Source organism: Pteronotus mesoamericanus, unplaced genomic scaffold, assembly GCF_021234165.1.
Source record: "Pteronotus mesoamericanus isolate MK-2021 breed Mesoamerican mustached bat unplaced genomic scaffold, CSHL_Meso_final contig_639, whole genome shotgun sequence".
Classification (NCBI taxonomy): Eukaryota; Metazoa; Chordata; class Mammalia; order Chiroptera; family Mormoopidae; genus Pteronotus; species Pteronotus mesoamericanus.
The window spans coordinates 1,012,953-1,029,613 of NW_026555223.1; the positions used below are offsets into that span (position 1 = coordinate 1,012,953).

Consider the following 16,661-nt stretch of genomic DNA (forward strand, 5'->3'; position numbering starts at 1 on the left):
GCGACCAATGGCACGGTTGTTGCCATGGCAGGTGTGGACTGCCAAGTTCAGGCCAGCCCCTGCTGGGTGGGGGGGGCCTCCAGAGTGGGGGGCGGGACACCGGTGTCCCTGGGGCCTGGGGGCGGGTGGCTGTGTGGGGCGGGACCGGTGGGAGGAGGGTTAACCCGCCCCTCCCCCCGTCCACCTGCTTTTCCCTTCCCCGGTGCCCCGAGCTGACCCTCTTCTCCCCTCCCCGCCCACGGTGGCTGCTCTTGTCACCCACCAGGCCGCCTGTCCCGCTTGCCCTCCCCGCGCGGGGCTTGCCGGGCCGGTCGGGCCGGGACAGGCGGCCGTCTCCTCACCGCCGCCATGCTGGCTGCTCGCCCACCCCACTGGGGGCCCCACCGCGCCCCAGCCCCCCGTGGGCCCAGCGCCAGCCCTGACCCGGGTAGGGGGTAGGGGCTGGTAGAGACTGCCCTGGTGTGGGAAGGTCTCTGGGAGAGGGGTTGTGGGCTGGGAGAGTGCTGGGAGCTCCAAGAGAGGAGGGGTCGTGGGGTGGCAAGCTTCGTTGGCATAGGAGAAAAGGACTAACATGAGGGAAGGCCCGTGGGGAGAGGATTTTGGTGTGACATACTCTGAAAAGAAAGAACTCTGCAATATTTGGGGGATTTGGCTGTGGGAGCCTTCTAGGAATGGGCACGGTTGTGGATCCGGCACGGTGGGCAGAGGTGTGACCAGAGAAAGGGGTTGATAGACTCCAGTGTAGGAAGACAAGGATGATCACTATAAACAGTGGAAGGAGACACCTCCCCTGTGCTCCCCTCAGGAGGAGTGGGCCTTGATTGGGAGGGGCACCTTGGCATAATACTGGGAAGAGCTCAGGCGTTGCATGAGGACAGTGGAATATGGTATGGAGGAACTAGCTGGAGGGGTGGTCCCTGACATGGGAAGAAATGATAGAGGGCAGAGGTCTTGGCATAGTATGGGGAAGGTCCACTGGGAAGGGTGTGCCCTGGTAGACCAGAATGCCGGAGGGGTAGGACTATGTTATATGGGCATTCTCAGATAACAGTGTGATCAAGAGGTCCCTAAGGACCCTGCTGTGGTGTTAGAGGTCTGCTGAGGACTTTGCTATGGTTTAGTGGGGGCCCAGAGGACTCTAATGTGGTTTGGCAGGGGCATCCTAGACTTATCTGGATTGGGGAATCTGCTGGGAAGGATAGATTTTGAAGCAGAGGGACCTTTCTGCGATCAGATGAGATCCTCAGGTTCAGAGAACACTGCAGGATCTTGTGTGAGGGGGCCCTGTGGAGGGCCATGAGGGAGAATGGGAAGAAAAGAGTGAACCCTACTCCCTATACTGTTTGTGGTTTCTGTTTTCTTCTCTTCCTCCCCCACTTATTGGTGTCTTTCTGTCCTTACCTGCCCTGGCCCATATTACTCTCTGACTCCCAATCATTCCCTTTCGCATGTGCCCGCTTTGTGCGGCCTACCTCATTCATTCGGTAATCATTTGTTGAGGGACTCTGCTGTGTCTTCCCTCCCCCCACCCCACCACTTCTGTCTGTCCTCCCTCTTCATTCTCACCTGTTGCTCTTTTGTACCCTTTTCATCTGCCCTCTGTACCCTGCCTTCTCTCTGATGTGCACTTCTTTCCTGCCTGGCATTGTCCCTCATACCCGCTTCTTCTATGTTGTTCCCCTGCCTCCTGCCTGCTCTCAGGTCTCAGTGGCGGTGGCAGCCGAGGTGCAGGATGCGAGAAGGCGCCCCCCGGCCGGGCTCCCGCTCCAGGCCTCGCTCCCCTGCGGCCCTCTGAGCCCACCATGGCCATCCCACCAGGCCATGGTCCCTTCTCTGGCTTCCCGGGGCCCCAGGAGCACACGCAGGTATGTGTCCAGTTGACTTCTAGCCTGCCTGGGGTAAGCGGGGGTGGGGATAGAAGGGTTTTGGAGCCAAAAGATAGTATGGTTGCCCAGGACAGTCTCCCAGGGGCATGAGGGGATTTGAAGATAATAGAGGTGTTGCTTGCAGATTCAGGGTTTGGAGGGCATGATGGAAATATTACTTAGGTTCTGCATGCTTAGTTTTCTGTTAGTTTTCTGTTCTGTAAAATGGGGCTAATAATGACACCTGAACAGGGCTGTTGTGAGGATTAAACCAGTTAATGAAATGCATGTAAAATGTTGAGGACAGTGCCTGGAACATGGTAAACAATAAATGTTCACTAAGAAACAAAAAGTCTAGAGTGAAATACCTGCAGGGAGTGAAATGGGAAGGAAGTTGAACCTCAAGGGTCTTGGAGCCAACAGGGCCCAAGGACAGAGGATAAGGATCTCCAAGGGCAGAGACTGTTAAGGCTATGAAATACAGAGCTTCGAATAGGAGGTCCAGGGTGCTAGATCCAGATCCAGGACCCTTGGGGTGAAATAACTGGGATATTCAGAGTGGGGGTTGAGCGTTGGGAACACCTGAAGGAAGGAGGGTAAAGCAAGATGGGCGCCCTCAAGATGGCACACACAGATGGGCAGCCTTAGGCGAAGAGTTGGAAGGGGCAGAGCCTAGGTTTTCTACATGGTCTCTCCCACTGAGGTTCAGAAAGGAATAAAGGTATGAGATGAAAGGTCAGGAGAAAATAAATAGTTCACCATGCATTCACTCAGCCAATCTTTAATAGATCGTCCACTACATGCCAGGCCCTGCTCCAGGCACTGGAGATACACAGCAAGAGCAAGAGCAAGACAGAGCCTCTGCTCCTGGGGACTCTCTCTTCTAGTGGGGTTGTCGGATAGTGACCAAACAAATATGCTTGTGGTGATGATAAGCCAGCCACCTTAGTTCTCCCACTTGAGATTGGAGGTAAAGGCCTGTCTTTGGTGCCCACCTTCTCACCCTGCCCAGCAGGTATTGCCTGATGTACGTCTCTTGCCTCGGAGGCTTCCCCTGGCCTTCCGGGACGCGACCACGGCCCCACTGCGTAAGCTCTCTGTGGACCTCATCAAGACCTACAAGCACATCAATGAGGTAGGCAGGTGGTGGGGAACCTAGGCTGGGTGCTAAGGGGTCCTGGCTGTTGGCACAGGTCACTCACCAGTCCTCTCATCTCCTGGCTGGCCGGATGGGCAGGTCTATTATGCGAAGAAGAAACGGCGAGCTCAGCAGGCGCCTCCTCAGGACTCAAGCACCAAGAAGGAGAAGAAGGTCCTGAACCACGGTTATGATGACGACAACCATGACTACATAGTGCGCAGTGGCGAACGCTGGCTGGAGCGTTACGAGATTGACTCCCTCATTGGCAAAGGCTCCTTTGGCCAGGTACGGGATGCCCCACCCTCCCATCCTGATCCAGAGATTGGGGGACATGGGTGTCCATTGATACTGCTTCACACAGTCAGTGGTTCGGTGGCCACTCACGCCCAGCCCAGTCATGTGGTTTCTCTGTGCCTCAGTTTTCTGTAAAAAACTGCAATTAGCAGGTCTCTCCAGATAAGGCTGTTGTGTTATCTCCTGTCCAGTGTTTATACCTGACTGTTGGTGAGCACTCAGTTTTGAATTACTATTAGTAATACTGATGGTGATGTTGGTGAGCCCCCTCGGCCAGAGGGACAGCAACGGTGCCTGGCTGTCTCTTCACTCCCTCTCTCCAGTTCACTTATTTTGTGACATATCCGCCCCTATAGGTGGTGAAAGCCTATGATCATCAGACGCAGGAGCTAGTGGCCATCAAGATCATCAAGAACAAAAAGGCCTTCCTGAACCAGGCCCAGATAGAGCTGCGGCTACTGGAGCTGATGAACCAGCATGACACAGAGATGAAGTACTACATAGGTGAGACCCGAGGCAGTGCGAGCTGCGTAGGGATGGGTCACCCCTACCACAGGACTGGGGTTGGTGTCTTCCGGGCAGGGTTTGGTCTGTAATTCCTTAACTTCAATGATTCTTCTGCCACTTTCATGATTTCTGTCCTGTTCATAAGATGATGCTGATCAGAGTTTATTGGGTGGGTCCTAAGGGTCAGGCTGTACTGTGAGCACTTTACATAAATTAACTCATGTGTGCCTCACCACAGCCCCAGAACTTGGAGATGAAGAAATTAGGCATTCAGGTGCTAGCACGTGCATAAGATCACAGAGCTTGTACCCAGTAGAGCTGAAATTTAACGAGGCAGTGGATTCCAAACATCTATGCCAGTGTTTTCCCTCTTGCCTATACCTATTACTCATAGTAAAAGCAAGAGGATTTAAAGAGTATGTTTCTTTAAATGTGAATACTTAGAGTAAATAGAAAATGAAGATTCTTTGCCACAAAAAAAAAAATAGAACTGAGACTAAAACAATGTTCTAAAATTAAGTGAGGCAGGCTCTGATGGGTGTGGTTTAGTGGGTTGGGCATCATCCTGCAAATTGGAAGGTCACTGGTTAGATTCCTGGCCAGGTCCCCATTTGGGGCCGTGCAAGAGGCAACTGATCGACGTTTCTCTTTCCCATGGATTTTTCCCTCCCACTTTCTCCCTCTCTACACCTGTCTCTAAAAATAAATAAATAACAATTTTTTTTAAAAAGTTAAATGAGGCAGTGGAGCACGGCAGTGTAGACCTGTCAGTACCAAATGGAAACTTTCTCTTTGGTTTATTTATTTATTTTTTAGACTTTATTTATTTATTTTTAGAGAGAGGGGAAGGGAGAGAAACATTGATGTGCAAGAGAGAAACATCCATCTGTTGCCTCTGGCACGCCCGCAACTGGGGACTTGGCCCACAAGCCAGGCCTGTGCCCAGACTGGGCATCGAACTGGTGACTTTTCAGTTCACAGGCCTGCACTCAGTCCACTGAGCCACACCAGTCAGCACTCTCTTTGGTTTAGTCAACAATTTGAAGACTGAGACTTGAAAAGAATTCATTTTTCTTAATCAAGAAAATCAGTCTTCTTTTTGGTGTGATTCCAGTTATAGACCACATAAAAACATCCCGACTGGCAGCTGGTACCCATGGGTACACCACACGTTGGCGAGTGCTCAAGAAGCAGAGACACAGTGCTCGCTTCGGCAGCACATATACTAAAATTGGAACGATACAGAGAAGATTAGCATGGCCCCTGCACAAGGATGACACGCAAATTCGTGAAGCGTTCCATATTAAAAAAAAAAAAAAAAAAGACACAGATCGGCTTCTCGCCTCTCTCCTTGATTACTGTGCACCCCGGGCCACCACTGGCCCTCTCTGAGCTTCAGTTTTTTCCTCCATCCATCCATGTTGGCCCCTTTCCTGCAGTGCACCTGAAGCGGCACTTCATGTTCCGGAACCACCTGTGCCTGGTGTTTGAGCTGCTTTCCTACAACCTGTATGACCTCCTGCGCAACACACACTTCCGCGGCGTCTCACTGAACCTGACGCGGAAGCTGGCACAGCAGCTCTGCACGGCGCTGCTCTTCTTGGCCACGCCCGAGCTTAGCATCATTCACTGCGACCTCAAGCCGGAGAACATCCTGCTCTGCAACCCCAAGCGCAGTGCCATCAAGATCGTGGACTTCGGCAGCTCCTGTCAGCTTGGCCAGCGGGTATGACCTGGTCCACCCTGGTCTGGCCCCAGAGGCCGGACTAGTGTTGTGGGGATGGCCGGGACGGGGGTGACGCCAACTGGAGGCCAGAGAGCAAGGGGCCCTAGCAGGCTGGGATGGGGTTGTTGGGGTAAACCCTGAAGTGGCTGATGTCTGAGGGACAGTGCTTAGGATAGGGTGTCAGAGGGCATGAAGGGTGGGACCAATGAGTGAGAGAGCTAAAGGAGAGGGCTACAGGGTATATCTATTGCCCAGTAGGAAAAGGAAGAGTAAAGCCTGAGGGTAGGGCCAGTTTGGAGACAGCCAGATGTGGGCCGGGGAAATTGGGTTGGCTTTGAGCTTAGGTGGCACTTTGCTAAGTTTTGTTTACCCTGTGCTCGTAAAGTGGGGGATGGAAGGAGGGTCGCTCAGCTTTGCAGCCTCCTGTAAGCAATCACTTGAGATGATGGTGGTGGCAATGAAAGGGACTGGATTGGGATGGTCGGAAGGGCCTGGGTTTGCAGACTGCCAACCTCTGACCGGTGACTTAAGAGGGGTCTGGAGTTAGGCCTGCGGATGGAGATCAAGATGAGACTAGGCCAGTAGATTCTTGAGGCCGGTGAATAAAGTGGAGGTATTGGCTCCTATAAAGTTGGTGCTGATAACATCAGGGTTTATAGCTCTATCATCGGCTTTGAGAGCAGGAAACTTGTCCTAGCTTTGGGGGTGTCAGCGGCACCAGCAGGGGAGGCTTGAACCTCTGACAATTGCTCTGTCTCCACCCTAAGATTTACCAGTACATCCAGAGCCGCTTCTACCGATCACCCGAAGTGCTCCTGGGCACACCCTACGACCTGGCCATTGACATGTGGTCCCTGGGCTGCATCCTGGTGGAGATGCACACTGGCGAGCCCCTCTTCAGCGGCTCCAATGAGGTGTGCTCCTGAGGAGGGGGTGTGCTGGGTGGGGCAGAGGCCTGGCTGGTCTGATGGCCCTGACTGCCCGCATGCTCGCAGGTGGACCAGATGAACCGCATTGTGGAGGTGCTGGGCATCCCACCAGCCCCCATGCTAGACCAGGCACCCAAGGCTCGCAAGTACTTTGAACGGCTGCCTGGGGGTGGCTGGACCCTACGAAGGACAAAGGAACTCAGGAAGGTGCGGCCCCTGCCCTTTGCCGCTCCTCCTACCCTGGTGGCCCCTCACTCTCTCACACTTGGGGCTCCCTCTCTCCCTGCTTTCTCTCCCTGGTGTCTTTCCCTTCCTTCCTCTCCCCCTGGTCTGTCTCTTCCTTCCTCCCCAATCTACCCTCTCTCTCCTACCCACCCCAAAACTCTTCTTAGCTTCTCTTTTTCTACTTTCTCTCTCGTGCCTCTGTTTCCCCGTGTGTGTCTCCCTGCCCCTCCTGCCCACTGACGGCCACTCTCTTGCCCCCCCTCCCACCCCCCCCTGCCAGGATTACCAGGGCCCTGGGACGCGGCGGCTGCAGGAGGTGCTGGGCGTGCAGACGGGCGGGCCCGGGGGCCGGCGGGCGGGGGAGCCGGGCCACAGCCCCGCCGACTACCTCCGCTTCCAGGACCTGGTGCTGCGCATGCTGGAGTATGAGCCCGCCGCCCGCATCAGCCCACTGGGGGCTCTGCAGCATGGCTTCTTCCGCCGCACGGCTGATGAGGCCACCAACACGGGCCCGGCAGGCAGCAGTGCCTCCACCTCGCCCGCGCCCCTCGACACCTGCCCCTCCTCCAGCACCGCCAGCTCCATCTCCAGCTCTGGTGGGTGCCCCGTGCCCAATAGGGTAGCACAAAGGTGGGGGCAGCTGTGGTTTGGCCTGACCTGGGGTGCCTTGCCATTGGCCTTCACACAGAGTTTTGAAACTGCGTGACCCTAAACTCCAGATGCTGGGGCAGGAGAGCTCCAGCTGGCCCTGACCTGATTTCTGAAACTGGGCTTGTGCTCAGACCTCTAACTGGTTCTGACTTCCCAACACCCAAAACTGAACTCTGACCCCTAATTTCAAAATTGGGCCTGATTCATCAGATGAACACAGAAACCAAAGCCCAAACCTAAGCCTGGCCCGTACACCAGACTCAGCCCCTCAAAAACCCAACCACTGCCTCCCCTGACCTAAGACCTTTCTCCTCCCCTGGCACTTCCAGGAGGCTCCAGCGGCTCCTCCAGTGACAACCGGACCTACCGTTATAGTAATCGATATTGTGGGGGCCCTGGGCCCCCCGTCACTGACTGTGAGATGAACAGCCCCCAGGTACTGGGGCCTTGGGGCCTTTGGAGGTGGGTGGCAAGGTGTCTGGGGCTCCAGGACCTGGGTTTCCATCACCCACTGTTCCTTTGCTCCTTTAGGTCCCACCCTCCCAGCCGATGCGCCCCTGGGCAGGGGGTGATGTGCCCCACAAGACACATCAGGGCCCTGTCTCTGCCTCATCACTGCCAGGGGCTGGGGCCCAGTTACCCCCTCCACCCCGATGCCTTGGCCGTCCTCCGTCACCAACCTCATCACCACCCCCGGAGCTGATGGATGTGAGCCTGGTGGGCGGCCCTCCAGACTGCTCCCCACTCCACCCAGCGCCTGCCCCCCAGCATCCGGCTGCCTCAGCCCTCCGGACTCGGATGACAGGAGGTCGTCCACCCCTTCCGCCCCCTGATGACCCTGCCACTCTGGGGCCTCGCTTGGGCCTCCGTGGTGTACCCCAGAGCACGGCAGCGAGCTCATGACCCTGCCCCTTCCCTGGGGCCCCTCCTGAAGCCATACCCCCCCATCTGGGGGCCCTGGGCTCCCATCCTCATCTTTCCCCTTGACTGGAATTGCTGCTACCCAGCTGGGGTGGGTGAGGCCTGCACTGATTGGGCCTGGGGCAGGGGGTCAAGGAGAGGGGTTTGGGCATACCCTCCCCACAAAGGACTGCACCCTTGGCCCCCTCTCTCCCCCTTGTTTTCTATTTATTGTACCAAAGACAGTGGTGGCCCAGTGAGGGGGAGACCCCCCCTTACTCTGTGGCCCTCGGAAAGGGTGGGGGTAAGTAGGGGGAGATGGCCTTGCTCCTCCTTGTTGTACCCTCCAAGTAAAGAGCTTTCTCACATGCCTGCCTGAGCGTTTGCAGGGCCCTGGCTCCCTTCACGCGGCCCTCGGAGGCATGGTGCAGAAGTGTCTGGGAGGGGGTGCTGGAGGAGCTCTGTCCTGTGGGGTGTGACCCTAGGGAAGTGAAGGCTCCGGGTGCAGATACGGCTGTACGAGGCCTGGGCCTAAGGAACCCTAGACACAGATCCTGGGTAACATCCAAGGCCACATCTGCCTTTTCCAAGGTAAACAGACCCTGAAAGGGTAAAAGCCCAGCTCTGGCCTGTTTCTGGGAAACAACAGCTTCTGCCCTAATAAGCCAGGATTCCCACATGGTTTGTGCAGGAGTGGTTCCTTTTGCCCGGCAAGCATCCAGTAGCTGCTGATTGTGTGTAACAGGACTTCCTGGTGCCATCTGGGGAATGGCAGGCAGGCAACGGGTACAGACTACACCCCTCTTTCCCTACATCTGGTCTCACCCTTTGGAACAATTGTGGAGCAAGGTATTTCGAGATTCTCAGGCAAAAAACAAAAACAAAAAACCGGGGTCCCAGGTAAGTGGGCCCATTTCCCTGGCAATTTGGAAACTTCTGTCTCCCAAATGGCCAATCAAGAGCCGCCTGATTGAAAAGTTACCGTCTTTCACCGCCCGAGCACTGTGCCTCCAGGGAAACGGAGCTCAGCAATCTCTTCCCCTTTTAGTCAGCGAACTCCAAAGACCAGAGTTCTTTTCACTCACGTGCTTAGGGACTGGATGTCAGGCGGCCAATCAACAGTCAAGGGACGGCCTGGATGTTTGAGGCGGGTTGTACAGGAGAAGGCCGTGCGTGGTTGGGTGGTTTTGGCCGTACCGTGTGCAGGTGTCGATTTCTTTAGAGGCGTGTGGCAGGTGCGTGAGGGCTTTTCGCGGAGAGCTCAGGTAAGGCGTTGGTAGTTACAGAGCTGGAGGGTAGGTGCTTAGGCACAAGCGGCCCCCTCAGGCGGGGTACCACCACCCGCTGTGCCTGGCCTGCTTGCCGGAAGGACCCAGTCGGTAGGGGGGAGAGGCCAGTGCTCCGTTACGGACCTGCGTGTGTGCGCTAACGGCGGCAACGTTGAACGCGAAGGACCCCAGAAGCAGCACAGGTAGGAAAACGAAGAGGAGCGGCCTGAGCTGAGACCTGAAGACGGAAGCGTGCTTTGTGGCGTGGTGGAATGGCTTGCTCAAAGGCGGCAAGGAGAAATAGCCTGGTGGTCTGGTGGTGATACTGAAAGTTCTGTATAAATTAGGTCGTGGAAAATTTTGTTGGCTATGTAGAGATTTTGGAGTTTGTCCTGAGGGCAATGAGGAGCCATGGGAGGATGTCTGGTAGGGAAGGCCTGATTTTCTGCCATTTGGCAATGTATTGATGGGAAAGAGGTTTGGGTCTGGGAGCCCAGGGTGGCCTCTGCGGCAAGATCTTAGACATGAAACGTCAGGGATGAACCGGGGAAAGGGAATAGGTTGGGAGGGGAGAAAGGTGTGGGTTGGAGAGACGTCCAGCAGGTAGAGTTGATAGGCTGTATGTATGGCTTACAGACTGCAGAGAGGGACGGGAAAGGAGTATCTCCAGCATTTTGGACTGGCTAGCATATTTTAGATGCTTAATTTAAAAAAAAAAAAAAAACAAAAACCTTTTTTTAGGTTTTTTTTTTTTTTAACTAATAGTCCTAGGAGTCCAATAATAGTATTATCTCCTTTTTGCAAATGAGGCTACTGAGGACCGAGAAAGTTACTTGCCCAAGGTCACAAAACTGGGAAGTAGAAGGCTCAGGATTTGTGTGTGTGTGTGCGTGTGTGCGTGTGTGTGTGTGTGTGTGTGTCTGTGTGTGTGTGTGAGAACTGTTGACTTAGCCGGGGGAAAGATGAGCCTCACAACATCAGCAGGAGCCACATCATGTGGGTTCTGTAAGAAATAGGGAGTGGATAAGCATGGAAATGTATCTCTCAAATTTCTGTTTCCAGCCCAGAATCTCTCCCATGACTGGGTGACTGACAGCCTACATGCTAGCTTCTCTTGGATATCTAGCGGTATCTTCGAAGGAATCTTGGCCAAATTGAACTCCTGGTTTTTCCCCCCAAAATTTGTTCTTCCCAGGTTCTCAGTAAATGCCCCTCCATCCTTGTAGTTGCTCAGACCAAAATTTTGGAATTGCTCTTGAGATTCTTCTTTGTCTTATACCCATGCCTGGTCCGTTAGCAAGTTCTTTCAAAGTCTCTTCAGAACCTGACCATTCCATCCCTCCACCGCCGCTGCTGTCACCCTAGGCCTGTGCGCTCTCCTCACCTGCCTGGATTGTCACGGCAGCCTCCTCAGTGGACTCCCTGCCCCCCAGAGTCTGCTTCTCACCTGCAGGCAGAGGAATGCTGTGACCACCGACACCGGGTCACATTCCTCCCCCGCTCAGTACCCTCCTGTGCCTCACACAGAGTAAATACCAAAGTTTTCTCCATGACCTGCAAGGCCCTGTGTGACCTGTTCATGTTACTGGTCTGACATCATCTATTCATCTCTCCTTGCTCAATCTGCTCCAGCCACACTGGCCTCAGAGCCTTTGTACTTGCTGTTCACTTTACCTGGGACATTCTCCCAGATGGTCAAGGCTCACCCTCACCTGCTTTTGGGCTTTATTCAGATGTCACCTTCTCCCTGAGATCTTCCCTGACCACCCTTCTAGAATTGTACCCTTAACATTCATAGGTTAACTTCCCTTGAACTTTTCCTTAGCATTAATCATCACTATTTAACACACTACATAATTTATTTATCTTGCTCATTGTCCATCCCTTCCCCATTCCCCATCCTTTCCAGACTATGCTCATGAAGGCAGGAGTTTTTGTCTGCTTCATGCCTTATCTCTAACATTTAAAAGAGTTCCTGGCACATAGTAGGGATTCAGTAATTCCTTACTGAATGAATGGGTGGGTGCATGATTTCAGAGCACAGCCCCTGGTCCCAGCATCTTAGAGACTCTGTCAGTCCCCTTTCCACAGAACTTTAAGATCCTGCCTTAAAATTTTCTGAGGTCCCAGATATTCAACAAGTGTTTTCATCTTGCCTCAGCTTTGTGCTCAACATTGGGAACACAGCAGAGGACATACTAGTTGTCCTGCCCCCAAATTGCTCACAGTCTCAGGCATGGGAGTTCCACTGACATCAACTCATCACACAAATATGAAACGACAGAGAAAGGTAGAAAGTGCTCTAAGAGCATTTGACAGGAAATCTAATCTGGAAGTGAGGTTTGAGGTGATGAAGGAGTAGACATTAACTTCATTGTGTATGTGTGTGTGTGTGTGTGTGTGTGTGTGATGGAACCTAAAGGCTGAGCAAGAGGTGAGACCATGTAGATCCTGTAAGGAGTGTGTGCCCTTATCCCATGTGTAGTGGGAAGCTGTAGAAGAATTTTAAATAGTGGAAGGAGCCATGGCTGGTTAGCTCAGTTGGTTAAAGTATTGTCCCAATACACCAAGGTTGCCAGTTTGATCCCTGATCAGGGCACCTACAAGAATCAACGAATGCATAAATAAGTGGAACAACAAATGGATGTTCCCCCCCCTTCTTTCCTTTCTCTCTAAAATCAATTTTAAAATAAACAGTGGAAGGAGCCATAGTAATTTATGCTGTTGGGTAGAGAATTGACTAGAAGATTAAGGATTGAAGTACAGATCAGTGACAAGGCTGTTACTATGAGATTAAAATAGCTGCTGCTAATGAAGGCCACACATTCTTTGCTCTTTCTCCAATCAGGAGGTGAAGTCTCCTCCTCCCCTTTAATCTGGGCTGAACTGTGACTTGTTTTGACCAACGAAATGCAGTGGAAGTCAAGCTGTGTGGTGGGGGTAGGGGGTGGGCTTTAAGAACCTGGCAGCTTCTGCTTTCACTCTCTTGGAGCCCTGGGCTTCTGTATAAAGAAATCCAGCTACGCTGCTAGAGAGAGAGAAGTGGAAAGAGACCTAGTCAGCTCTAGCTGTTCCATTGTTTTAGTTGATGTGCCAGACGTGAGTGATATCATCTAGCCCACCTCCCAGCTGACACCATGTAGAGCAGAGATGAGCCATCCTGACTCAGCTCACCCTCTGAGCCTTGCTGAAATTACAGCATCATGAGCAAATAAATGGTTGCTATTTTAAGCCACTGTGTTTTGGGATGATTTGTTACCCAGCAAGAGCTTACTGAAACAAGCTAATTTTTTTTTAGATTTTACCATTTTAATATATTATTTAGTCCTCACAGTTACACTGAGTGGTAATATTATTAATCCCATTATGCAAATGAGGAAACAAGGGCACAGAGGAGTTAATGAAGTATTACCAAGATAGCTGGCACATAGTAAGTGCTATGTGATAGCTGCTTTTATTATCATCATAATTGTATTATCATCGAAACCTCCATAATTGTTAAAGAAGTGGTTTAAGATGAGTAAAAGCATTATTCACTCACTCCTGGTATGATTTTAGATAAGTCACTGCACCTCTTCCGGGCTCCAGGTTCTTCACAGTAAAATGGAATTTACAATAATATCCATCTTACAGAGTTATGATGAGGAGCACAGTGTCTGTACGGTCAGTCCTTGAACAGTATGGATTTGAACTGTGCAGGTGCACTTGTATGCAGGTTTTTTCCCAATTGACCCACATAGTTCAAATCCAAGTTGTTCAAGGGGCACCTCTGCAGTTGGAAATCCGTGTGTGCAGAGGACCAACTGTAGTCATATGCAGGTTTTTGACTGTGAGGGAGGTTGGCACCCTTAACCCACACATTGTTCAAGGGTGACCTGTGCCTACTATATGGCAGGGATGATAATTATAATTAGTTGGGCAGGCTGACCTTGATGGGCTGTGGTAAGGACTTAACTTTGATTCTCGGTGAATGGGAGAATATCAGAGCATTTTCAGTGAAGAGTGATGTGACGCAACATGTTAATGGGATTCCTCCGGCTGCCCTGCGGACACCAGGGCAGAAGCAAGGCTCCAGCGAGGAGGCTGCTGCAGTAATCCAGCCAGAGACAGTGGGGCTCGGCCTAAGTAGTAGTAGTGGAAATGGGGAGATATGGTCGGATAATTTGAGGAAGAGTGGGCAGGATTTGGGGTACACATGTGGGGTGAGAAAAAGGAGTCAACAGCTCTTAAGGGTTTTAGCCTGAGCAGGAGGGAGTGCCCGTAACTATATGGGGAAGACTAAGAGAGGCTGTGAATGTGGATACGTGAAGCGTCCCAGTGGACTTGCTGAGCAAGTAGTGGGATATAGGAGTCGCATTCAGCGGTGAGAGCTGGGCTGGAGATATTAACTGGGGAGTCATTTGCATTTTGGGGGCCCAGGATGAGATCACTAAGGCAGGAAGTATAGATGGAAACGGAGGCCCATGAGGAGGTTGCTGCCATGATCTAGGTGAGAAATGATGTTTGGTGTGGACGAGAGCAGGAGCAGTAGTGCGCAGGCATCTGGATACATTTTGAAGGCAGAACTGACAGAGAATTGGTTGTAGGCGGTGACAGAAATGGACAGGGCCTCATGAGAACAAGACGGGGAGTGAAAACGTGGGACAGCGACTCTGCTTTCCGCCTATCCCTCGACCCTGTGGTCTCATCTTTCAGCATCTGCTGCTTCCTATGTTTGCAAGCAGCTGGGCTGGTGCTGGGTCACTCTTGCCCCGACTCCATGCGACCTTCCAGTACAGCGCCCCACAGCCCCTCCGTCCACATTCCCAATCCCCCAGACAGGAATCAGATTGCTGGGTTTGGGTGTTGAGCTCTGATCAGCCTGCTGTAGCTGGAGCTCTGCAGGTGGTCCTGCAGAGATGTCTGTCTGCGGGGAAGGGATGGGGACTGGACACCTCAGATGGTCACGAGGTGTTTCTGACAGTTGGTTATGTATCAGGAAAGAATTCCTGGGATAGAGAGCACATGAAGAGTGATCTGAAGAGTCAGATGAAGGGAGTTAGGGACTCTACAGATGACTATTTGTAGCCAGGCCAGTAGATACTTAAAAATTTTTTTATTTAGTAATTTTAGATTTACAGAATATTTGCAAAGATAGTACAAGAGACTTCCCGTACACCGCACACCCAGGTTCCCCTAAAGTTAACATCTTACATGTTTATGGTACATTTTTCAAAAGTCGGGAATTAATGTTGATTAGTATTCCAACTAAACTCCAGACTTCATTCACATCCCACCCAGGACCCAGTAGTCCAGGATACCGTGTTGCATTTATTCGTCATGTCTCCTTGGTCTCCTTCCATCTGTGACAGTTTCTTGGTCTTTCCTTGTTTTCCATGACCTTGACAGTTTTGAGGAATATTTGGTCAGGTATTTTGTAGAATGCCCCTCAGTCTGGGTTTGTCTAATATTTTTCTTACAGTTAGACTGTGATTATAGGTTTGGGGAAGAATACCATTCAGGTGAGATTAACCTGGATCACTACATTAAAGTGGTGTCTACCAGGTTCCTTAACTGTAATGTTACTGTTTTTCCATTTCCTCATTCACTCTGTTCGTTAGAAGCTAGTCATGAAATCCAGCCCACACTCAAAGGGAGGAGAATTAATCTCCATTGCCTGCAGGGAAACATATCAACGAATTTGCCTTCACATGCTAAAATCACCACAGTAATTAATAAATATGGGAAGGTACTTTGAGGCTGTGAAACGTCCTGCTTCTCCTCAGAGTTTCACCCACAAATGTTAACATTCATCTTTTATCCGGCCTGTGATATTTCTTACTGTGGTGCTCTGGTGTTGATTTTCGACTTCCCTCATTTATTCTACATTTATTATTTGGGATTCTTCTGTAGGAATATTTGTCTCTTCCACCCCATTTATTTTATTTGAACAATCATTAATATATATCAGTATGAACTCATGGCTATTTATTTTATTCTTTGGGTACAATCCCGTACTATTGTGATTAATTTTTTCACTCCAGTTATTCCTATTTTGACTTCTATGTTGCTGTACTTTGCCGTGTATAATGTGCTCCCATGTATAATGCACACAAAAATGTGAGTGTGCATTATACATGGGAGCACATTATACACAGGATTGTTACATCCATGGTATGGAGTAATTATACCCATATATAATGTGCATCCTTGTGTTTCCCTCAAAAATTTGGGCAAAACAGTATACAATGTACACAGCAAAATACAGTATTTGCTTTTTATTTTTCTTAAGCACCTCCTCACTCAGGCATTGTAAGATGCTCCAGGCTTATCTTGCATTTTCCCTGCCCCAGCCCTGGAATCGGCCATTTCTCCGGGGAGCCGGTGTCCTTTTGTTGGAGAAAAGCATTAAAAACCAAGGTCTGGGCACCGAGTATGGTCATTGCTGCTGGAGTATCACTGTTTTTAGTCCCTCTCAGCTGACAGCTAGAACATATGCATATGTGTACAAACGAAGGTATACACACACATCTACATTTCTCTATATGTGTATGTGTAGATAGATATAGATATTTGTGTATAAAAATAAACATGAGTCCTTACTGATATTTCTGACTCTAATCCAGCCCTAGAAGGTTCCTTCTCGCCTTCCTTCTTTCCTTTCTTTGTAACTTCTTTCTCTGACAGTGAGAAACCTGGCTCAGGGGGCACTTTTTAGGGCTCATCTTACTGAGCATTTTGGCAAAAATTAGCAGTGTTGGCCATTTCCTTCTACAAAAAATAACCTTGCCCTTTGGTTTCTCTGATGCTGCTGTCCCAGATTTTTCTCCTGTGTCTTGCTTCTTTGCAAGAAGTTCCTGTTTTCAACAATCCTTTCGATGAGGGGGGAGCTTTTCTCAACTCCCCCCAATCCCCCACCGTGAGCCACCTTACCCTCTTTTATGCTTTGCTCCATCTGTGCTGATGACACCTATTCTGCCCTGAGCCCCTGCCTTTTCCCTGGCACCCAGATGTGGGGTCCTGAGGCCTCACAAAGGCTACCACTCTCCTGCCCCGCACCAAGCCTTGGGTGGTCCCTGGGTCCCTAACACACACACGCAGTGTCCCAAATTGCAAACCTCTTCCACTCCATCTTTATCTCAGGGGTTGCCCCTGGCTCTCAGATAGCACTGGGAT

The 16,661-nt window shown here is 51.3% G+C and overlaps 1 protein-coding gene and 1 non-coding gene across 5 annotated transcripts; both read left to right on the top strand.

The window, feature by feature from the left end:
* Window positions 1–244: 244 nt before the first annotated feature.
* DYRK1B (dual specificity tyrosine phosphorylation regulated kinase 1B) lies at window positions 245–8,581 on the top strand. Of its 4 annotated transcripts, none has more exons than XM_054580790.1 (11): window positions 245–427; window positions 1,702–1,865; window positions 2,878–3,000; window positions 3,103–3,291; window positions 3,657–3,804; window positions 5,247–5,533; window positions 6,301–6,447; window positions 6,529–6,669; window positions 6,968–7,283; window positions 7,668–7,774; window positions 7,870–8,581. In XM_054580790.1, exons 1-11 carry the CDS (start codon window positions 349–351, stop codon window positions 8,239–8,241), a joined length of 2,073 nt encoding a protein of 690 aa, XP_054436765.1. In that variant the 5' UTR covers window positions 245–348; the 3' UTR covers window positions 8,242–8,581. The 4 variants fall into 4 exon arrangements, with proteins under 4 accessions (XP_054436765.1, XP_054436767.1, XP_054436766.1 ...); XM_054580792.1 differs by having other exon boundaries at window positions 7,088–7,283; XM_054580791.1 differs by having other exon boundaries at window positions 2,881–3,000.
* On the top strand, window positions 5,009–5,115 carry LOC129076716 (U6 spliceosomal RNA). Its single transcript, XR_008529755.1, has one exon. It is a non-coding gene; the product is annotated as a U6 spliceosomal RNA (small nuclear RNA).
* Window positions 8,582–16,661: the final 8,080 nt, after the last annotated feature.

Excerpts from the sequence above, each read along its gene's own strand:
- DYRK1B (XM_054580790.1), top strand. The coding sequence starts at position 349 with ATGCTGGCTGCTCGCCCACCCCACTGGGGGCCCCACCGCGCCCCAGCC. Across the intron at positions 3,001-3,102 it reads CCTACAAGCACATCAATGAG|GTCTATTATGCGAAGAAGAA; the intron begins GTAGGCAGGTGG and ends CCGGATGGGCAG. Across the intron at positions 7,284-7,667 it reads CAGCTCCATCTCCAGCTCTG|GAGGCTCCAGCGGCTCCTCC; the intron begins GTGGGTGCCCCG and ends TGGCACTTCCAG.